The sequence below is a fragment of the Trichosurus vulpecula genome, chromosome 5 (genome assembly GCF_011100635.1).
Source record: "Trichosurus vulpecula isolate mTriVul1 chromosome 5, mTriVul1.pri, whole genome shotgun sequence".
NCBI lineage: Eukaryota > Metazoa > Chordata > Mammalia > Diprotodontia > Phalangeridae > Trichosurus > Trichosurus vulpecula.
The window spans coordinates 245958419-245983291 of record NC_050577.1 but is presented as its reverse complement, the minus strand read 5'-3'; the positions used below and the strand labels follow the sequence as shown (position 1 = coordinate 245983291).

Sequence of the window (24873 nt, the reverse complement as noted above, 5' to 3'; positions counted from 1 at the left end):
TATTGGATAAAAAACAAACAAACAAACTTGTGTTCTGCTTCTTTGTGTGTCCATATTTTTCATGTGATCAACATATGCAGATGATAATATGAGTTTTAATTTTGATAATGTTAGATGACAAGACTAGTGATAAGATCTGTAATCATGGAGGAATGAATGGAGATTTGACTATCTGGTGGCATGAATGATGGTAAAATATAGCCCCAGTTTTCCAAATTGAGAATTTTCATTTAGTAAGTAGTAGTAGTGGTAGCAAGTAATGGTGGTGGTGGTGGTGGTAGTAGTAGTAGTAGTAGTAGTAGTAGTAGTAGTAGTAGTAGTAGTAGTGATATCCTTATGATTCATGAACGTGTTCATTTACCCCAGTGGCTACCAGGAAACTCCTTATCCCAGAGACTGCATGAGCTGGGAAACTCAGACCTACTCAGGATGTTTAGTTGTCTCTGTCCCTTTGATTAGATGACTGGAGGGTGGTGCAAAAAATTTCTCCCAAAGCTCCCATTTAAAAGAGGTTCAGAAAACCAGCCAACTCTTCATTTCCTGTGAACTATAATGCTCGGTTTTAACTCCACTACCACCATCCCCCCTACATTTTGTAGCTTTCTTTGATGTGTTATATTCCCCCATCAGATTCTAATTTCCTTGAGGGAAGGAATTGTCTTTCTTTTTCTTATTTGTAGCCCTAATGTTAGCACAATGCCTGGTACATAGTAGGTGCTTAATCACTATTTCTTGTATTGTACTGTATGGAATTGCAGTACAGTGTAGTATATTACATCTCCAAAATAAAATCAGATATCTAATATTGCTCTGGTACATTTTGAAGAGAAGGGCATTAGAGATTTTTTTCTAATATGTTAGTGTGAAGAGATTAAGTTTTTGAATACTTATTATCTTGAAGTACACATATAATGGTTCATTTGCAATAATACATGGGAGAAACCCACAAATCTTGTCTCATCATACAATTTTTAGTTCAGAGTAGCTTTTTCTCAGAAGAAATCCTAAAAGATTGAATGAGGGGACTGATAGGAAGAAATTTCTAAAGATAACTTTCGTCCATAAAAAACAATCCATTATAGAGGAAAAGGACAGACCATCTTGGCAAATATATACTTTGGCCACATGATGCAAGACTGTCCAGTCCTACTACCTCCTGAAAATAGGAGAATAAACCGAGGAGGATTTAAATAAGACTCTGAAAATTGTTTACTGAGAACATCAACATTCTTGAGGATGCACTCAAACTTTGTAAATTTGGCTTATTCTAATAACTGAACAACTCTAATTCTAGTGGAGGAAAAGAAGATAATGAAGAATCTAGCCAGCATTATCCTGCATCAGCTTACACATGTAAGGTCCAAAGGTAGAATGATGACCAGCAGTTGCCCTTGTATTGCATATACTTTCTATGATAAATATGACTTGCTTTAATCATTTCTGAAAAAAAAATTAAATAATGCCCATCCATATGAAACCAGGCCATTATTTTAAAAAGAACCTATTGACAGTGATTATATCCTCCTTAAATCTCTCCAGGCTTAAGCCTCCCCCTACAAACCCCTAAATAAAACCCCCAATGACCTAGTTTTCTTAATTAATTCTCTTAAACTGTGATCTTAAGGCTTTTTACCATCCTATTTGTCTTCCACTAGATATTCTCTAGCTTATCAATGTCCTTCCTAAAATGGACATATGCATATTTTGAACATTCCTCCTCCAGCTTTTCTTGCAACTTTTAGGACTTCATTTCCATGCCTCAGCTGCTCACCTACCCTAGAACTTCCCTCAAAGTCTTCTGACTTCTCATCATGGAATGTTCCTCCAAACTAGCTTTCTATTCTCATCCATGAGTTCCTCCCAGAAACTGCATTTGAAAAGGATACCCAGGACAGCCTTCCTTTCTCACTCAACTGCATTCCTTTAGACTTTTCCATCATGCCCCCTGATGGTAGTAACTTCTTATTTTACTCAATATTCTTTTCTGTGTTCTCTTTTCCCATTAAAATGTGAGCTCCTTAGGGGCTGGGACTATGGTTCTTTGTGTTTGTAGTTGTATACCCGGCACTGAGGCCAGTACTGAGCACTTACTAAGTGCTTAATAAATGCTTATTTATTAATTGTTGAGTTCTAAATAGCCATGAAAATTTCCATGGAATCAGATTAGCATTTTGAGTGCTCTAATGATGAAGCCTTGTTAGTATCTCAGTATCACTTAGTATTGTGTCTCCAACAGTATTCACACAGCAAAAGAGAACATTTATTAAGAAGTCAGTGGATTCATCATCAAGATTTGACATTAATTAATGGAAAGTAGAAGTTGCTTCGAACATGTCAACTGTCATGGAGTTTACACTTTAATATAGATATGAAATATGTATACAGACAGCTATAGTACAAGTAAGAATTTATGTGTAGCAAATGTGGCCAGGAATGGTATAATGAATTTAAGGATGTTGAAGAATGAACAAAGAATTTTTCATTCTGTGCTGGAAGATGTTTCCTTTTGGAAAGTGTGGATATCCCCAATGACACCAAATTGAGATGATTAAAAAAATCTTGAGAAGATCTTGATATAGAGGCAACCCTTGACCTGGGTGTTTATTGATCCATGGACTCCTATTTTAGGATGATTAAGTCATGGCTTTTGTAGATAAGAGCCATAGTCTTGGATTCAAGCCTATAGCAGACAGACTTCCTAGAGAGACAGAAAGTTGAGCACTGTCAGAGACCACAGAACAGAACTTTTGGGGAGAATTGACTAAATGAGGAATTGGCATTTTAGGAAAAAATGGTGGAATAAATTATATCATTGCCAGTGGCTACAAACATTGATCTAGCATCTCCTTTGTGAGCTTAGCTGTATAGTTGGCCTCCACAAAGACTGAATGACTTTCCCAGAACACTGAGCAGGGAGCATCAGAGGTAAATTCTGAATGTAGGTCCTCTAAATACCTATAAGACAATGGTCTCTCTAGTACACCACGATGGCTCATAAGAAGAACAAACAAGACCAGCTTTTGATAATTTCTGATGTGTACAGTAGTTAATGCTTGTAATTTGAAAGAAAAAAAGTAATAAAAATAATTATGTGTGATTACTGGTTTGATATAAGGATCTGGCATAATATTAGGTGAAGAAATAAGGTGCTGCCTTGGGTAACATATTTTTAAGTTAATTAAAATATTAATTAATTCATTTGGAAGTTTTCTTCATTTTTAATACTATAGTCCTTTCCATAAATTGCCTACAAGAGCCCTCTCTCATAACAACAACAAACTCTTGAGGAAAATTAAGCCATCTAGCCACTTATGTAGCATTCAATACTCTGTACTTATATTCAGGGGTAAATGGTAAATGTTTCAAACTAGCCCTCTTGTGGGGGTGGTATGCATGCAAATCAAGGCTTTCCATGCATTTTCCTCACAACAATCCATGAAAATGCCAGGGTCTAGAGAGGCTAAGTGACTTGACTAAAAGTTACACAGCTTTTCAGTGGCAAGGCCAGAAACAGAGCGAATTCTTTGAGAAAAATACATTTCAATAATCCTTTTATGATTCACAAAAAATGCTTTTTTCACAGCAACTCTATCAGGTTGCTAATGACCCTCTTTTAAATATTAAAGTTTAATCTGCATTATTACTGCTTTTTCTATCATTTTAAAAAAGTCTGAACAATGAACAAAACAGTATTGGTTTGTAGCATTTGCTGGTATTTGAGGTACATTTATGTTCACACTGAATACTTAGCAGTATCAGCTCCAGCATATCCCTTGTTTGTAGTCCACCACTTCTCTACTGAGAGGAAGGAAGTATGTTTCCATATTTGTCCTCTAGAACCAATTTTATTCATGCAACACACACACACACACACACACACACGCACACACACACACACACATTTAAGAGACATGGGTCATTTAACACATTGTAACAAATACCTTCTAAATTCTAAGATTGAAAACAAAATTGTTAATTAAATGTTCAGTGCTTACTATAGCCAGCAAATTCATTTTGGGTAAAATTTATGATATAATTGAATTGTACTTTTATGTTCTATATGTACATTTTATAAGTACATTGGAGCTACCGAATAATCAAATGTATGGCACATTTTAAGTCCATTTTATAGGTACTGGTACATAAATCTTATTATTTTAAGTGTCTATTTAGATTTATGGTTGTTTGTATCTTCATTTTATGACATATTGTTAGTTATATCTGTGATTTACTGCAGCCCACTCTTTTAGCAAAAATGTGACTCCATCCAATCCCATTAGAATATGGATACTTTTGATTAGGAAACATGGAAAACAGAAAGGGATTGCCTTTATTGTATTTTCATAAAGTAGGCCTGGGATAATACATATTTATTTTACTTTTCTATAATATCAGACCACTTATATGTGAAAGATGTTTTGGGACCATTTATCAAAGTTAAAACTTGTGATTTGAGATGATTCCTTGAAGATATATGGCCCTTGTTCATTCAATTATGTTTATAATTTGCAGTGCTATAGCTGATTTGTTTTTTCATTTATAATGACATGGTGTTAATTGATCTGTAGACTGATTCTCCTGAGTCATCATAAATTCTTAACTGGCACCATTAATGATAAATTCATATTCAATACATGGATAAATTTCTTGTAACTTTTGAAGCATCTTTACATGTATTTACATCTCAATAAAAAGAAATAAAAACTGAAGAACATAGAAATTCTGGTTTCTCTTATTGCTAATATGCATATTTCTGGAATTATTTGGAAATAAATTAACAAATGCCTAAAATTATCAGCTCCCAAGATCATAGATCTAGGGCTGGCAGAAAATTTAGAAATTATCTTGTCTAAGACTTCACATTCTTACTCACCCCATTTTCAAAATCCATCTTATTTGAAAAGAAAACCCAAGGGGAAGCTAGATTGGTACCAGAAAATGAGAGCATAGAAGGGAGGAGTTAATATAAATGTTTAAGTTTCCTAATGTGTTGACAGACATAGAAATAAACACAGAGAAATGAAGTGATTTGCCCATGGCCCTATAGCTAGGATGTGATGTAGCTGAGTCTGGCACTCAGCTCTTCTGATTCTAGCTTCTGTGAGCTTTCCACAACACCTTGCTACCTTCCACATAATGCCCTATTGTTTGAAAACAAAGCTGACTCTGCTCACCAAGCATCCATAGCAAATACTTTTTTTTAACATTTTTGAATCAAAGTTCATTAATAATACTGACATATAGTTTTCTTTCTGTGTTTTACCTTTCCCTGGTTTATGTATCAGCCTTCTATCCCATAAAATGGATTCTGGTGGGGTGTTGTTTTCTCAATTTTTGAAAATAAATCATGAAGTATGAGTAGTAACTGGTCTTTAAAAGTTTGCTTGAATTTTCCTGCAAATCCTGTGGGGAGGTTTCTCTTCCCCCTCCACTTCAGTACATGTATTTTCATTGGTTTTTCATTAATGGTAATGAATTTATGATGCTTTAGCTACATTTTCTTACATCTGAAGCATCCACAAATGTTAAAATATGCAAGTGGTTATTAGACATATTTATGAATTGTAGCTGATAGTTTACACGTGTTTTTTAGATCTGGGTATGGTCTTTACTACGTTGCATATTGGGTACAAGCTACACACTCTCCTACCCCATTTAAATGAGCTCATAGGCATAATGACTACCCAAGTTCCTCCTGAAATACTTGAGAATATCTGTTTGTAAATTTACAGGGATGATAGGTTGCTTTTCCCTTAGGAGCTAAAATGAAACTTACACAATTGTATGTGATATTGACATACCTTTGATTTTGGTGGGGAAAAGATAAATTCATTAATGCTTATTGCTAAGATGGAAATTTAACCTGAAGAAGAGAAGTCTTGGTCCTAATAGATGTCCTGACATGTTTAAAGTGCTCCCTGTCATTTGTAAAAGAGAGTATTAGTCATATTAATATAGTTCTTGCATGTTTGTTGGCAGATAGATTCTTAAGTATTTTATATACTATATACAGAGAGAAACAATTATTTTTTGTTTCATGGGAAAAAGTTAAATAACAGAATATCAGAACCACAGTTTAAACATGCTCCAGACAAATGATTTGAACTAAAATGTTTATAAGAAACAGAACTTCCAGTAATAAGAAGATGAAAAATCAACTGTTCTAGTTAAATTCCATCTGGACAATTGCATTTAGTTACGTATGGTACCGTTCGTGAAGGACAATGATAAGATTGAAGGCATCCAGAAGAAGGACAAGAGAATGGTAAAGGGCCACAAATTTATACAAGGTCAGTAGTAGGTGAAGGAAGTAGTATGTTTAGCATAGAAAAGAGAAGACTCTGGGAGACCTATTTGAAATGTTTCATGATCTCTGAAGAGCAATGAGTGGAAGATACAAAGAGGTAAATTTAGATTGTTAGGCTTCCTAACAGAGATATCCAAAAGTAGAATGGTCTGCTTCAGGTGGTAGTGGTTTCTCCTTTATCATAGGTTTTCAATCAGAATGTAGATAAACACTTATAAGATATATCATAGAGGGGACTTCTATTCTAGATATTGTTTAGACTGGATGGATCCAATCAAAATCTAAAATTGTGTGATTCTGTGATTATGGACTCCAAAAGTAGGATTTAGATGAATGAATGGAAGTTATTAGGGGTAGGATGATTTTTTTTCCAATAGAATTGTCTGAAAATGCAACAGGAGGCTTCATGAGATTGCTAAATCCCCTTTCATTGATAGTCTTCAAGCAGAGAGAGCTCATGGTTACCCAGGATGTCACAAAAAGAATTTTTATCATACATTAGACAGGTCAAATTAGATGACTCTTCCAAGTTTCTTTCAGTTCTAAGGTTCTGCTGTGTAAGGGCCCCAAGTTCCAACATTTTAATATAATGTTAGAAGTCATTTATACTTAATCTTACATAACAATCATGGGGATTTCTTATTGTAACATTATTATTATGGTTTGCAAATGTGAATTATTATTATACTACATTATTCTATTTTGATCTGTTATGACTTTGAAGCTTCTCACTTTTACTAGTTGCTATTTTTTTTCTAATTTTTCTATTTTGCAAGAGTTTGATGATCTGACTCTTTTAGTTGCACATTTCAATTAAATGACAAAAAAGTGCAGTTTTTACCAGATATGTTTCTGATAATTATACTAATTTTAAAATTGTCTGAAAACACTCCTAATCTGAACAAGTTTTCATTCTTCCATTAGTTTTAACTGCATATATATATGTATTATGTATATAATACATATATATATGTATATATATATATTTGTGTATGTAAGTGTGTTTTTCTCCTTGTGGAGGACAAAAAGAAGCTCTCATAATTTCAGTTGTTTGTTGTTACATTCACACGGTCATGTGCATGTTCTGAGCAGAGAACATTATCACAGTTACATTCAAAAATCTGTTGTTACTGATGCAAGGAAATGGAACTGAGGGTATGCTTAGTTCAAATGATAGAATAATGTCTTTCCATGTAGCCAATATGTTTTTCACTGCTAAATTCAAAGAAACCCAGAGGATGAGCTAAAATCAGAGAAGACAAAGTTCAGAACACATAGAGGAGAGCTTGAGTGTTATGAGTATTCAAAAGCTCGACATTTGTGGGATTTCTCCAGGCAATATGAATCTCTGCCTACAAAGAAGGAATTGAAAGGGTGTAGGGAAAAAATCTGTTTTGAAGGTGAAAGAAGAGAGAGCAATTTAAATTTGATCTTTCCTTTTCCAGAACAAGGTGATGAACATTTGTAGGTATTTAACTTGTAGTCCTTTTGACTAGGAGTAGGAAAGAGCTGAAAAGCATTTTAACTAATTCTGGAATTTACAAAAACAGAATTTAGTTTCAGCTACAAAAGTGGGGGAAAATATCACTGGAACCTCTCACTTCTTTCTATAATAGTTTCTTTATAACCTGTATACTTTATTTTGTTTACATGCCAACTCCTTTTCAGCATTTCTTCTCATGAGTACTATTTCAAATCCAAGGGATGCTGGATTGATACTAAGAAGTTGGGTTATTTAAATGAACAGCGATCTGTGTGTTGATGTTACTTAGTATGAAGGCAAGAGTTAGAATGGTGATAAAGACTGCACAGTTGATGTGGTGGTTGATTTTATGTTTTTTTAATTAAATTTTTCTTATAAAAGGACATGTTCGCGGTGAAGGGAGAACACGGAATATATTAAGAAATTAATATAATATAAAAATAAAAGGCATCAGTAAAATAATTAAGAATATGTCTTTTATTTTAATATCACAATGATTTTGGAACTTATCCCTGATCTTCTTATCACAAAGCTTTCCCTTGTAACACATATTTTAAAAAAAAGAAAAACAGTAAAAGTAACCAATACATCAATTGTCTTTCTGTCCATTCTAATCCCTGCCCTCATACTAGGGGACATCGACATAGGGACATTTCCTCAAATACCTTAATTCCCTAGTTCTGCAATCTACTTTTCTTTTCTTTCTTTCTTTTTTTTTTTGGTCTTTTTAACCCATGGATTCAGATTTAGTTAGCTACTCTCTATCAGGGACATAATTCCTTTTTTTGAGGTTTTTGAGTTGTAGGGTTTTGCCAGAAAACAACCACTCCCCCAGCTGGCCAATCACATGATAACCCAGATTATTTTCATTACTTTGTCAGGCTGAGATTTATGTTGATTAATCCTCATAATTCTTCTGTGCTGAAGAAGCACTAGTTCAGCAAATATTTGTTGTTTTTGTTGTTTTTTTCTCTAAATTTTATGGTGCTAGTTTTCCCTAAAGGAGAATGTTAGAAAGCAAAACATGCAACACTGTAAAACCAATCCAAAAACATCATTCTCTATAGCTACATTAGAAAGACTGGATGAAAGTGTATTGCTTACAGCAATAAGGAATTATTGCAGGAGAAATAGGAAAAATATTATAAATCATAAAAATGTCTTCTAGGCTAGAATCTAGTTATTCACATTCTGGGAGAAACAGTTTAAAGAGGACATTGATAAGCTGGATGGCATCCAGAGAAGGGCAAATGAAATGACGAAGGGCCTTGAGATCATGCCAGGAGGGGACTTGTTGAAGGAACTGGAGATTTTTAGCTTTGAAAAGGTATGAGTCAGGAGGAAATTACTGCTGTCTGTAAATATCTGAATGGCTGTCTTGTAGAAGAGAGCCTGTACTTGTTCAGTTTGGCCCCTGAAGGGAGAACGAGGAAGAAGATATGGAAGTTTCAAGGAGACATATTTAGACAATGTAAAAAACATTGCCCAGAATTAAAGTATTTCTTAAGTCTAATAGGCTTCCTTGGATTGGAATGATTTCTTTCTCATTGGAGCTCTTCCAGCAGTGCTGAATGGTCACTAGTTAGCTATGCAGTAGTGGGGATTCCTTCTTGGGTCTGGTTTGCACTTGATGGCCTCTGAGGTCTCTAGTAATCCTAAAATTCTATAATTCAGTAACTCAGAACATAATACATTCAAAAATAATTGTAAAAATCCATATTAATGAGTATCTTTTGATAATGTTGATGAATTGGGAAAAGTAACTATTCTCATTTGCTCTTGCCCTCAAAGATTTGTTATATTCAAATATCTTCAAAGGCAGATACAATATTTTCTTTTCTTTTTTAGTAATAATTATAATAAATAATAAATGTTTATATATGCATGTGAATATATACATATATGCATATGTATATGCATATGTATATGTATATATGCATATATCTTACAGATAAATCACTTAATATGTCTCAGTTTCTCCATCTATAAAACTGGGATTAATAATAGTACCAACTTTATAATGTTGTGATAAAATTAGATATTATTTGTAAAGCATTTTGCAAACTCTAAAGCGCTATATAAATGGTACTATAGCATGCCTTAGTGTTCCTGGAAGAATTTGCAAATGTAACCATATTTTATTATCAAATGCATGCAATAAGGTAAGCACTGTAAGTACTATTATCCTATTTTATGGGTTAGGAAACTGATCTTGAGATGCTAAATGATTTTACCAAAGTTCAGATGGTCCTGACTAAATTCCTATCTTTTACAGGAAGCCTTTACCAATCCCTCTTAGTTTCAGTGGTTTTTCTCTGTTAATTGTTTCTTATTTATCCTATATTTGCTCATTCTGTCAAGACATCACCTTCCTGATGTCTTCTGTCCTCTTCAAGAACAAAGGACAAATGACAAGCTTGTTCTCTATATATCTGTTGACATGTCATCTACCCCTTTAGAATGTAAACTCTTTGAGAGCAGAGACTGCCTTTTTTGTATCCCTAGCACTTAGCATAGTGCCTGGTGAATGCTGGGAGTTGGTAGCTCAACTAGTATATATCTGTGACAGGATCTGAATACAGGTCTTCCTGATGCCAAGCTCAGTGCTAGAGGGATATGTCACCTTTACATCTCCTCATATCATAATATAAAGCATTCTGCAAGGACATTTATACCGTGAATGTTCCATCACCCAGCATTATTCAGTCATCTTCCATGTCTTAGTGATTTTACTTCAAAATCTCTCTTAAGCATCCCCTTCTCTCTCTTCAGAAAGCAACCACTCTAGTCCAGGCTTTCATATCCTCTTTCCTGGACTACAGAACTAGCCTCAAACTCTTCTCTGCTTTATGTCTCTCCCTTCTCCAATCTGTTCTCCACAAAACTGGCAAAGTGACATTACTAAAGGCTAAGTCTTCCTATTTTGCCCCCTGCTCAATAATCTACAATGGGGACTTATTAATTCTAAGATTTAACATAGATTGTTCTGCTCACTTCACAGACCTGTTGCAACATACTTTTCTAACCTTATTATATACATTATTCACCTTCACTATTAGAGTTCAGATAAACTCACCTGTACTATCTTTCATGTCTGTGACTACAAGTTTTCTTCTATCCTTTGACTAACAATCCCTAATTTTCTTTGAAGTTTATTTCAAATACTCTTATGTGAAATATTTCATGATCTTCCAAATGGTTGGCACAGTGAATAGAGAGTGGGGCCTAGAGTCAAGAAAATCTCACTAAAAGTCTGGCCTCAGATATTTACTAGCTGTGTGACCCTGGTCAAGTCACTTAACCCTGTTTTCCTCAGTTTCTTCATTTGTAAAATGATCTGGAGAAGAAAATGGCAAGACATTCCAGTATCTTTGACAAAAAAAATCTGAATGGCATCATGAAGAGTCAGACATGACTAAACAACAACACGTTTACATATATATATATATATACATATATATATACATATATGTTCATATGTATACATGTTGTTTTCCTGTTTTGAACCAGGCCTGACTCAATATGGCCCAATGGTTCAGATTCAGGTTTGGAATAAGTTGAGAAATAGATTATCTAACATACAAATTAAATAAATTTCAAAAGAATTTTACTCAACATTAGCATGGGAAAGCTGTAATAGTAATTTAGATCTTGTAGCAATACATATTCCATGGCAAAATGTCTGGTCACAAAGGTATGTTATTTCTAAAGGATGTTTGATGCCACCATCTGACAATGCTGGAATATCTCTCAAATTTGAAGGGCAACAATTCTTCATGGGGTGTATTTTTATGTATGAGACAACTGGGAAACCCTGTCAATAACCTGAGCCCTAACCTCTCAAAACATTTTAGGTAAAAATTAAACTACCTTACATGCCAGGAATCCTAATAGAAATTATTACTTAACTCCCCTTAAAGAATGCAAGATCTTTGAGGTCAGGGACTGTTTCATTTTTCTTTCTGTATCCCCACCACCTGGCAAAATGCCTGTCACATAATAAATGCTTAATACATACTCATCTATTGATTTCTTGATTGATTCATCCATTGCAATGAATGAAAGTGATCCTCTCAGAACAGCATATTATTAGTCCTGCTGTTTCAATTGATGTAGCATAGAGTTCCTACAGATAACCCATCTTTTGCTCAGCATGATGTTATAGAAATATTGGATAGGTGATGAAACCAAAAGTTATAGTTCTGCAGCGGTCTTGCCCTGCATGCAGACACAGATGTTCTCACTCACATGCAGCCTTATGGCAACACTTTGTTAGAAGGCACTGGACCACATGAGATTGCTTCTAAATCTAAGCAAGTATTCAATGGTCTTTTTGATCCTACCCTCTAAATAAAGACATTTACGCTTTTGAGATGTTTTGTTTTATTTATTTAATTTTTGAATAAGGAAGAAAAGAGGAAATTTACTAATAATAAAATAGTGTAATGAAGATGACAGAGAAACTGATAAAAATCTGCCCTCCCACCCTACTTCCCAAGTTAGGAACAGTCATAATTCTAATTTTAACTTTCCCTCTCACTACATTTTTTCCCCTCTTCTAGGTGGCTAATTTGGGGGCACTTTCAAAGTGGGAAGAATGATACTGACCTACTTAGCAGGCGTGTTGTATCAGTAAGTATCAGAGAACACTAAGAAAGTGCAAACTCATTTAAAAAAATCTTAATATTTCATAAAATTCCATTAGACATTTCTACTGCCTCAGATTAGAATTCCATGACGTTTGCAGAATTTGTTGTAGCTTATTGGGTTATTCTGGTTTTAATAATGAATTTTGAGCAGAGGGAGCTTCAATGTGACAGCTAGGAAAGTCCTCATTGTTATCAGTGCATTTTAGCAGTCTCTTTGGCACTGTTGTTTGCAATTCTAACCATGTTTATATTTTTAAATACAATGGGAAGTGCTATGATTGCTATTATCACAAACAACAGAAGGACAGATAGGGGAGTTAGGTAAACAACAACAATGTTGCATTAGAGAGGTGTCAAATTATTATAGTTGATTAAATTCAGCTGATCAGTAATTATGGTATCTGCTGTTTCATATTTTTGCCTGCTAGTTTCCTCTTGGGCTAATATTTTCACAAATATTTTCTTTTTAATCTCTTTTTTCCTTGAACTTGTCTTTATTTTTCTCTTGTTCTGCTGAAGCACCCTTTTATGACACATTATCTTTTATCTCCCTTTTTAAACCTTCTGTAACCCTATATTCTTTATTATGTTTCTTCTCAATTCTTTTTGATAGTCTCATCTTTTTCTCCTCTGTTCCTTGGTAAAGCCGAATTGACATCTATCATGACAAAGAGGGTGAAAACATATGACCCATTCTTCTGTTGATAACTAATCCTTGTATTAGAAATGCTAGTGCTATGGAGATCCTTCAGAATGAATCACACTTCAGTTGGTTTTAGCACGTACCCAGAAATTTAGGAGAAATCCTATTGGATAATTGACTGATGTCAATTCCTTCAATCTGAGAACACATTGGCTGCAATGGAACAAAACTATTTTACAATTACTTTGTGATCTGGACTCATGATTTTAGTAGATCAGTGACAACTCTGCAACTTTTGTATTAAAGTTAATAGGGCATTGAGTGGTAAAGTAATTTGCAGAAAGTCATAGCCACTTTGTACTTGAAATGGTGTTTGCCATGTTTTCCTGACTCTATTATACCAAGATGCTTTTTATTTTTATTACTAAACAACACTAAATAGTCAAATATCAGGGCTGTAGTTCAATGACCTTCAGTGAATATTCCCTATTGCCATTTTCAGCCCAAGGAGAAATTTTCCTTCCACAAAAATCCATTGATTCAGATATTCCCACACAAACATGCAAGGTATGGGTAATAGCAAAATGAACAAGTCATCTTAACAGACTAAGGGAGGAAACAAGCATTTTTATATAGCACCTACTATGTGTAAGCCCTTATAAATATATTATCTCATTTGATTTCACAACAATCCTGGGAGGAAAGTGCCATTATTAAGGTTAATTAACTTACCCAGGATTACATAGCTAATAAGTTTCTGAGGCTGGATTTAAAATCAGGTGTTCCTAACTCAGGACTAATGCTCTGTCTACTCAACCACCATCTGTCTTGGAAATTTCACTTCAATTCAATATACTTTGAATAAGACACTGTGCTACTTTCTTGGGGTAGAAAAACAAAAACTGAAATAGTCCTTGCCTCTAAGGATCTCACATTTTACTGGGGTATACAACTTTATAGACAGATAAATTTACATGTAATTTGAGGAAGAAGAGAGAACTAATAGATATAGAGAACACAAACAGCTTCCCATAGGGGGTGAGATCTGAGCTAGACCTTGAAGAAATCTAAAGATTCTAAGAGGTGAAGGTGAGGAGGTTGCCAAGCATGGGTAACAGTCTGTGTAAAGTCAGGGGAAAGGGAGATGGAATGTTCCCTTCAGGGAACAGCAAATAGGGCAGTTTGACAGAAATGTAAAATGAGTGAAGGGTTAGAATTTAAAATAAGTCAAGAAAGACAGCTAGATTATGAGAGGATATAAGTGCTAAACAGAAAAGTTTATAGTTTATCCTATAATAATTTGAAGTCATGGAATATTTTTGAGTCGGGGAATTACATGGTCATGCCTGTCACCTCATATGTATCACTAAACCTTGCTGAAGTGGGATTCATGGTTGGAATATAACTTTGGAAGTGTATAGATTATTTCATTCAAAAGAAGAATAGATAAAATATTTGGTAGAGAAGCATTGTACTTTAGGATAATATCTTCATAGAAGTAAATCTAGTAACCCAGTCAAGAAACATGGTGGAAACATTTGAGTTGATATCAATGCAGGGAAAAACAGAAGCGATATTGTGATTGGGTAGACTAAACCACCTGGATGAAAAGGAATTAGAGTTCAGAAAGATATCACAAACCTGGCAAAGAGGGATACTATTATAGTGTTGGAGAACTTTAAATTGCCTAGACATCTGTGTGAACTCTCTGCCAAAAGCAGAGCAAATGATAATTGTTGGACTTGCCTTAATGATAATTTCTTCTTTCAGTAGGTGGAGGAAACAACAAAGTTAACTGCTATTATGGACCTTAGGAAGCAATGGATCGCTAAAGTAGGCATTATGGGAACTTTGGAATTGGGGGTGGGTTATCGAAGGAGGATATAAATGACAGCTCCATCCAAGAATTTATGGAAAAGAAAAATAAAACCAGGCACAGTCAGATGTCAACCCAAGGTTTTGGGAGAACGGGTTTCAAAAGTTTTAGACTAAGGATAGGAAAGTTCCCAATAGTCTAATATATAGGATGGAAAATTGACCCAGAATAGATGCAAAACTAGCAAGAATGATATTCTAAGGGCAAAGCCAGAAGATTCTAATAAATCCAAGAAATTCTGATGGGATGCCATTGGGAAGGTGTGAGTGCCAGGAGCTAAGACTGAGTGTCATAGATCTTAAACTGAAAATGTAGGATATGAAATCAATGTTGTATATGTATGATTGTTTTTACCCCATTAGAATGTAAGCTCCTTGTGATAAGGATTATTTCATCTTTATTCTTTTTTCCAGTGCCTAGAATAATGCCTGGAATATATAAGGTATTTAAGTGGAGCAATACATGCATTATTGACACTCATGCCTGACCCTGAAATGAACTTTGTGAAGACACTCCAGAAAAAGAAAAGCTATTGAATTCCTACTCTTCCAGGTTCATTGCCTTGGCCACATGCATTCCGTATAAATGTGCCTTAATATCATGATAATTTACATCTGTGCTACCTCTTCCCCAACTGAGTAAACTTGGGGAGCGGGGAGAGAATGCCCATAACTTGTATGTGTACTTGTGGAAGAATGCTCCTCCCACTTTTGGAATGAATGTTTTGTAGCTACTATTCTTGCTGAGGCTTTTGAGTAAATGCATTTTCTAATGAGTTTATTGACTTTATTTATTGATTGTAAAGGAGAAGCACATCAGTGAAAAGTTCTTAACATAAATTGTTTAGAGTAGCTATCTACAGGGTTACCCCTAGGACTGTACATAGCAGTTGGATCTGACTTGCCAGTGCCCATGTGAATTTAGGCCAGAAGGGATACTACATTTTTTTATTCTTTTTGTTATATTTTAATGGGATTCAGATAGAAGAAGTTTGAGGATAACTCAGTTTTTTGAATTGTTCTTTTATAGTTGATGTTTTACCAACTACTGAATACACGCGTAAAATAATTAACATAATCGTATAAGATTATCAAGCTATAAGTTCAACTCCATAATTATTGTGATAGTAAAGAGGATAAAAAAATTACATGTACCTCATCCTCTTCCTCCATGGTTTTGATTTCTTCTTTTAGCTATCTATGTTTTGATAACTTTTCAATTCATGTAGTTTCGAGCTTATAAGTATAGTGTCATCTATTAAAGCATTGTTCTTAAGTTTTTATGGATCAATATTCTTTCTGGGCATTTGGGAGCAACAACTATATTTGTAATTCTGCTCTACTTCCAGTATACTATTTTATTAAATTTTTAGGGCAATGTTGGATCTATATTTATAGTATGTGGATTTCTTATATCTTCATTTATAAAGCACAGTAACATTCTGGTGTCTAATTCTAGACATCTATCTTTCTAGTTATTTAGTAGGTACTAAATTTTTAAAACATCTATAATATATTGCATCATTTTCATAACTTAATTACACAATCTACATTTATCGATAAGTAAGGGTTCTGTAAAGATAACATTTCAAAAATTTCAAATAGTATTTACCTGATTTGGAATCATTATCATAAGGCCATCATTTGTTTTTGTTTTTTTTTGGAGGGGGAAAGGCAGGGCAATTGTGGTTAAGTGACTTGCCCAAGGTCACACAGCTAGTACATGTGTCAAGTGTCTGAGGCTGGATTTGAACTCAGGTGCTCCTGACTCCAGGGTCACTACTCACCCTGCCACCTAGCTGCCCCAAGCTATCATTTTCTACAAGGAAATATCCATGAATTACTTGGTAAGGCATATTTCTGTTACATGATTTTACATGGTCATTGCCCTTGGAGTGCCTTTTGATCCCACTCTTGATTCTTAGCACTTATCATCAATATCATCATTATATTTGAGTGTGTGTGTGTGTGTGAGAGAGAGAGAGAGAGAGAGAGAGAGAGAGAGAGAGAGAGAGAGAGAGAGAGAGAGAGAGAGAGAGAGAGAGAGAGAGAGAGAGAGAGAGAGAGACGGGGAGAGAGAGAGAGATTGAGAGAGAGAGAGAGGGAGAGATTGAGAGAGAAATTTAATATGTATCACTACAAAGAGCTGGCTTCAAAACCAGGAAGATCTGGATTCAAGTCATAATTTAACACATTTGCATGACTCTGGTTAAGTCACTTAACCTCTTAGTATTTTAGGCAATTTTCTAAGTGTATAAATTGCAGTTAAGATGAGCATTTGTAGAAGGATTTCCTCACTTGGGAGCTTCCCATATAAATGAAATTACAAATTAATTCTCTATCTCTATGCTATCTCAAATATTATTTAATTTTATTTGTTTCCAGTAGGGTTTTAGATTGAAATGGTACAAGGACAAGTTTCTATCTAGCTCTTATTCTTTTACGTTTAATGTTGTATAGACCATCGCACAGACAACAGAACAACTTTCTTGGTGTGGTTGAATAAAAGTATTAGATATAAAATTATCCCTCTAGGGGCGGAGCCAAGATGGCCGCATGAAGGCAGCTTCTTACCGGAGCTCTCTCACAAGGTCTGTCAGATTCCTATAAAAAAGTGAATTTGAGCAGATTTCAGAGAGTCAGAAACTGCGAGCAGTCTGCGTGGGGCAAATTTCCGAGCCGGGAGAGTCTGAAAGGCCAGAGGAACGAACCGGCAGCCTCGGAGAGTGCTCGGTGCGGAGCTGCTCCAGACCAAGGCGGAAGCGGCTGGCCGGGAAATCCACGTGGGAGACGGGCTGGGAGAAAGCTGGGCGCCCGGAACCGGCAGAGATCCCCAGGACTCTCAACACAGGACGGCAGTCTGTGGGAGCGATGCGAGGCAGCGCAATGCCACCGGCTGTGAAAACATCCAGTCCTGACGCTTGCAAAACCCAGGAACTCGGCTCCTTGAACTTCCGGAAGACTCAATGGCCAGGTAAACGGCTCTAATCCCTCCCCTCCCCAACCAGAGAATTCCTCGGGGAAAAAAAAGAGAACTGAAACAGAGGAGAGAGTAGCGGGGCCTCACAGGACAAATACTAGAAGTTCATTAGTCCCGCAGAGTTGGCAGGGGTCAACACTGGGAGCCCAGACATAACCTTGCTCCCCCAGGGGAAGTGCCAGACATCAGCTCAAACAACAAACAGCTGAGACCATTGCTGAAAAGCAAGTGCTGGAGAGCACCCACAGGGAGTGAGACGCCAGGGAGCCAGACCCCTCCCCCACACCTCAGGAAAACTGAAGGTTATAATTCTAGACTCACAACCCCCAGAATAAGAAAGCTGGGACAGAGAGCCCAAAGATAGAAATTCGTTGTAACGCCAGGAAAAGGGAAAACAACAAACATGAAGAAGAATACAAAAAAACCGAGGACAATAGATTCTTTTTATGGAGACAGGCAGGATCAAAATATCGATATGGAGGCGGACGGCAATGACACGGTAGATACATCAGATACCTCAAAAGCTAATATGAACTGGTCTCCAGCCCAAAAAGCACTGCTGGAAGAGCTAAAGGAGGATTTTAAAAACCAAATTAGGGAGCTAAAAGAAAATATGGAAAAAATGGAAAAAAGGGAGAAAAAATCCGCTGATGAAATCAAGCCCCTAAAGAATAAGATTGGCGAAATGGCTACGGAGATTCAGAATCTAAAGAGAAAAAATGACACCCTCAGAGGTGAAATCAACCAATTGAAAATGGAGGCTCAAAAGCAAAATGTAAACACTAACTCATTTAAAATTAGACTTGAGCAAGTGGAAGCTAATGAATCTATGAGGCATCAAGAAGTAATAAAACAAAACGTAAAGAATGAAAAAATAGAAAAAAATGTGAAATATCTGATTGGCAAAACAACTGACCTGGAAAATAGATCCAGGAGAGACAATTTGAGAGTTATTGGTCTACCGGAAATCCACGATGAAAAAAGGAGCCTTGACAGTATCTTCGAAGAAATTATCAAAGACAACTGCCCAGAGGTCCTAGAACCAGAGGGCAAAATGGTCATTGAAAGAATTCACCGATCACCCCCTGAAAGAGATCCCAAACTGAAAACACCAAGAAATATTATAGCCAAATTTCAGAGCTATAAACTCAAGGAGAAAATACTGCAAGCAGCCAAAAAGAAGCAATTCAAATATCGTGGAACTACAGTCAGGATCACGCAGGATCTCTCAGCTTCCACATTAAAAGACAGGATAAATTGGAATATGATATTCCGAAGGGCAAAGGAGCTGGGACTACAACCAAGGATCAACTACCCAGCAAAACTAAGCATAATTTTCCAGGCAAGGCGATGGACATTCAATGAAATAGGGGAATTCCAGACCTTCCTGATGTAAAGGCCAGAACTCAATGGAAAATTTGATCTCCAAATACAAAACTCAAGAGAGACATAAAAAGGTAACCAGGGGGAAAAACCCCACAAACCTCATTAACCAATAAGGTTAGGTTGTTTACATCTTTATGTGGGATTATATCATCTTATGTATGTTTTTTATGTATGTATGTGTGTATATATATATATATATATATATATATATATATATATACACATATACGTATATAAGTCATTCTTGGAAATGGTACAACTATTATGACAAATGAAAGGGATATACATAGGTTGTGAATGCCTGTATAAATTAACTGATGTAAAGATATAAAATATAAATAAGAGATATAAAGGGAGGGCTATGAGGGAAGTGGTAAGGAGGTAATAGAAAAGGGTAAATTACACCAAAGGAAGTGGCAAAAAACCATATTATAGTAGAGGGAAAGAAGGGAGGGAGAAGAGCAGTATTTGAGCTTTACTGTCATCTGATCTAGTTCAAGAAGGGAATAACATACTCTGATAAGTTTAGAAATCTAACTTGTCCTACGGGAAGTGGGAGGGTAAGGGGGGAAAAAGGGAGGGGGGAGGGCAGAAGGAAGAGGAGAAGTAGCAAGTGGGTGACGGTAAGATAAGGGAGGGGAATAAAGAGGGAGGGTTAACTGAGGAAAGCGGCGGTCAAAAGCAAAACTTTGTTGAGGAGGAGAAGGGGAAAGGGAGAAATAAAAGCATAAACAGGGGGAATTAGGATGGAGAAAAAGACACAGATAGAAATCATAACCCTGAATGTGCAGGGGATGAACATTCTCACAAAACAGAAGCAGATAGCAGAATGGATTAAAAACCATAATCCTACAATATGCTGTTTACAAGAAACGCATCTGAAACAGGGGGATACACATAGGGTTAAGGTAAAAGGCTGGAGTAAAATATATTGGGCCTCAGCTAAAGTAAAAAAAGCAGGTGTAGCAATCCTAATCTCAGACAAAGCAAAAGTAAAGATAGATCTAATTAAAAGAGATAAGGAAGGACATTATATCCTGCTAAAAGGCACCATAAACAATGAAGCAATATCATTGCTTAACATATATGCATCAAGTGGTAAGGCATACAAATTCTTAGAGGAGAGGTTAAGGGAGTTACAGGAAGAAATAGACAGCAAAACTATAATATTGGGAGACCTCAACCTCCCCCTTTCTGAACTTGATAAATCTAACCTCAAAATAAATAAGAAAATAGTTAAGGAGGTAAACAGAATTTTAGAAAAGGCACATATGATAGACATTTGGAGAAAACTGAATGGGGATAAAAAGGAATATACTTTCTTCTCAAAAGTACATGGCACATACTCAAAAATTGACCATGTACTAGGGCATAAAAACCTCACAATCCAGTGCAGAAAAGCAGAAGTAGTCAATGCATCCTTTTCAGATCATGATGCAATAAGAATAATTTTTAATAAAGTACCATGGAAAAATAAGCTAAAAACTAATTGGAAACTAAATAATTTAATTCTAAAGAGTGAGTGGGCCAAAGAACAAATCAGAGAAACAATTAATAATTTCATTCAAGAGAATGACAATAATGAAACAACATACCAAAACTTATGGGATGCAGCAAAAGCAGTTCTTAGGGGAAGTTTTATATCTCTAAATGCCTACATGAATAAAATAGGGAAAGAGGAGATCAATGATCTGGGCATACAGCTGAAAAAGCTAGAAAAAGAGCAAATTGAAAACCCCCAATTAAATACCAAATTAGAAATACTGAAAATCAAAGGAGAGATTAATAAAATTGAAACCAAGAAAACTATTGAATTAATAAATAAAACAAAGAGCTGGTTTTATGAAAAAACCAATAAAATTGAGAAACCTTTGGCCAATTTGATTAAAAAAAAGAAAGAAGAAAATCAAATTACCAGTATCAAAAATGAAAAGGGTGAGGTCACCTCTAATGAAGAGGAAATCAAAACAATAATTAGGAATTATTTTGCCCAACTGTATGCCCATAAACTTGACAACCTTAGAGATATGGATGAATATCTATAAAAACATAAACTCCCCAGACTAACAGAGAAGGAAGTGAAATTTCTTAATGACCCCATATCAGAAAAAGAAATTGAGCAGGCCATCAACGAACTCCCTAGGAAAAAATCTCCAGGGCCAGATGGTTTTACATGTGAATTCTATCAAACATTTAAAGAACAACTAATTCCAATACTTTTTAGACTATTTGGGAAAATAGGTGAAGAAGGAGTCCTACCAAATTCTTTTTATGACACAAATATGGTACTAATACCCAAACCAGGTAGAGTTAAAACAGAGAAAGAAAATTATAGACCAATTTCTCTAATGAATATTGATGCAAAAATTTTAAATAAAATATTAGCAAAAAGATTGCAGCAACTCATTAAGAGAATAATACACTATGACCAGGTAGGATTTATTCCAGGAATGCAAGGCTGGTTCAATATTAGGAAAACTATTAGCATAATTGACCATATCAACAACAAAACTAGCAGAAACCATATGATCATCTCAATAGACGCAGAAAAAGCCTCTGACAAAGTACAACACCCATTCCTATTAAAAACACTAGAAAGCATAGGAATAAGCGGAACCTTCCTCAAAATTATAAATAGCATCTACCTAAAACCATCAACAAGCATTATTTGTAATGGGGATAAACTAGATGCATTCCCAATAAGATCAGGGGTGAAACAAGGATGTCCATTATCACCCCTATTATTCAATTTGGTACTAGAAACATTAGCTGTAGCAATAAGAGAAGAAAAAGAAATTGAAGGAATTAGAATAGGAAAAGAAGAAACTAAATTATCACTTTTTGCAGATGATATGATGATTTATCTAGAGAATCCTAGAGAATCAAGTAAAAAACTACTTGAAATAATAAACAACTTTAGCAAAGTTGCAGGATATAAAATAAACCCACATAAATCCTCAGCATTCCTATACATTACTGACAAAGCCCAACAGCAAGAGATAGAAAGAGAAATTCCATTCAAAGTTACTGAAGGCACTATAAAATATTTGGGAGTCTATTTGCCAAGACAAACCCAGGGCCTATATGAACATAACTATGAAACACTTTTCACGCGAATAAAATCAGATCTAAATAAATGGAGAAATATCAGTTGCTCATGGTTAGGCCGAGCTAATATAATAAAAATGACAATTCTACCTAAATTAATCTATCTATTCAGTGCCATACCAATCGAACTACCAAAAAATTTTTTTACTGAGCTGGATAAAATAATAACAAAATTCATTTGGAAAAACAAGAAGTCTAGAGTATCTAGGATATCAATGAAAAGACATGCTAGAGATGGTGGCTTAGCCACACCAGATTATTAAACTGTACTACACAGCAGCAGTCATCAAAACTGCCTGGTACTGGTTAAGAAACAGGGGTGTGGATAAGTGGAATAGGATAGGTACACAAGTAGGTGAAATCAACAAGTTTAGCAATCTACTCTTTGATAAACCCAAAGAGGCCAGTTTCTGGGCTAATAATTCACTATTTCACAAAAACTGTTGGGAAAATTGGAAAATGGTAGGGCAGAAACTGGGCATAGACCAATATCTTACACCATATACCAAAATAAAGTCAAAATGGGTTCATGATTTAGGAGTAAAAGTTGATACTCTAAGTAATTTGGGAAAGCAAGGAATAATTTACTTATCAGATTTTTGGAAAAGTAAAGAATTCATGACCCAACAAGAGATAGAGAGCATTACAAAATGCAAACTGGGTAATTTTGATTATGTCAAATTGAAATGTTTTTGTACAAAAAAAGCCAATGCAACAAGAATTAGGAGGGAAGCAGAAAATTGGGAGAAAATCTTTGCAACTAGTATCTCTGATAAAGGCCTCATCTCTAAAATATACAGGGAGCTGAGCCAAATATATAGGAATACAAGCCATTCCCCAATTGAGAAATGGTCAAAGGATATGAACAGGCAGTTTTCAGAGGAAGAAATTAAAGGTATCTACAGGCATATGGAAAAATGCTCTGGATCGCTGCTGATTAGAGAAATGCAAATCAAAACAACTCTTAGATACCACATCTCTCCTGTCAGATTGGCTAAAATAACAAATCAGGAGAATGATAAATGCTGGAAAGGACGTGGGGAAATTGAATCATTGTTACATTGCTGGTGGAGTTGTGAGCTGATCCAGTCATTTTGGAGGGCGGTTTGGAACTATGCCCAAAGGGCTATAGAAATGTTCATACCCTTTGACCCAGCAATACCACTTCTAGGGTTGTATCCCAAAGAAATCACGCAAGCGGGAAAAAGGACCCATATGTACAAGGATATTTATAGCGGCTCTCTTTGTGGTAGCCAAGAATTGGAAATCAAAGGGATGCCCATCAATTGGGGAATGGCTGAACAAGCTGTGGTATATGAAGGTGATGGAATACTATTGTGCCATAAGAAATGGGGATGATGCTTTTCCGTTCTCTTTGGTCCCGGCAGCTGGAGGAAGATGACGAAGGGGACATCTTCGTTTGGTAAGCGCCGGAATAAGACGCACACTTTGTGCCGTCGTTGTGGTTCTAAGGCATACCATCTTCAGAAGTCAACATGTGGCAAATGTGGATATCCTGCTAAACGCAAGAGAAAGTATAATTGGAGTGCAAAAGCTAAGCGACGCAACACCACTGGTACTGATCGGATGAGGCACCTAAAAATTGTCTATCGCCGATTCAGGAATGGATTCCGTGAAGGAACAACACCCAAACCCAAGAGAGCAGCTGTTGCAGCATCTAGTTCATCTTAAGGATTCGACTGTTTGTTAAAATAAATGTCCTGAATGAAAAATGTAAAAAAAAAAAAAAAAAAAAAAGAAATGGGGATGATGCAGACTTCATAACAACCTGGAAAAACCTACACGACATAATGCTGAGTGAGCGGAGCAGAGCCAGGAGAACGTTGTGCACAGCCACAGATATATGGATTCCGTGAGGACCAACCCTGACATACTGCGCTTTTCTCAGCAACCTAAGGGACAAGGACAACTCCAGGGGACTCACGATGGAGAATGCTATCTTCATCGAGACAAAGAACTGCGAAGTTTGAATACAGACTGAGGCACACTACATGCTCGCCTTTTCTGCTTCTCTTTTGTTTTTGTTTTTGGTTTTTTTTTTTTTTTTGGTTCTGTTTCTTCTTTCTCATGATTCATTCCATTGGTCAAAATTCTTCTCCATGACTTGACTAGTGCATAAATTAATTCAATGCGAAGTTATACATGACAGTTATATGAGACTTCATGCCGTCTTGGGGAGGGAGGGGGGAGGGAGGGGAGAAAAACTGGAACTCAAGACTATGTAGAACCGTGTGTGGTAAACTAAAAATAAATAAAGAAATTTATAAAATTAAAAAAAAAATTATCCCTCTAAAGGCTTCCATAGCACACAAGACAATAACAATACAACTCAATGCATTTCATTATGATTTTGATATCTGCTAGTTTTTTTATATTTTGCAAGGTTTTTATTCCATATAGCTTGTAGATTATGAAAATTTG

The 24873-nt window shown here is 35.7% G+C and overlaps 1 protein-coding gene across 1 annotated transcript; it reads left to right on the top strand.

Annotated features, from left to right (window-relative positions):
* The first annotated feature begins 23824 nt into the window (after positions 1-23824).
* Positions 23825-24164, top strand: LOC118851840 (60S ribosomal protein L37-like). Its single transcript, XM_036761410.1, has one exon. It carries the CDS (start codon positions 23830-23832, stop codon positions 24121-24123), a length of 294 nt encoding a protein of 97 aa, XP_036617305.1. The 5' UTR covers positions 23825-23829; the 3' UTR covers positions 24124-24164.
* Positions 24165-24873: the final 709 nt, after the last annotated feature.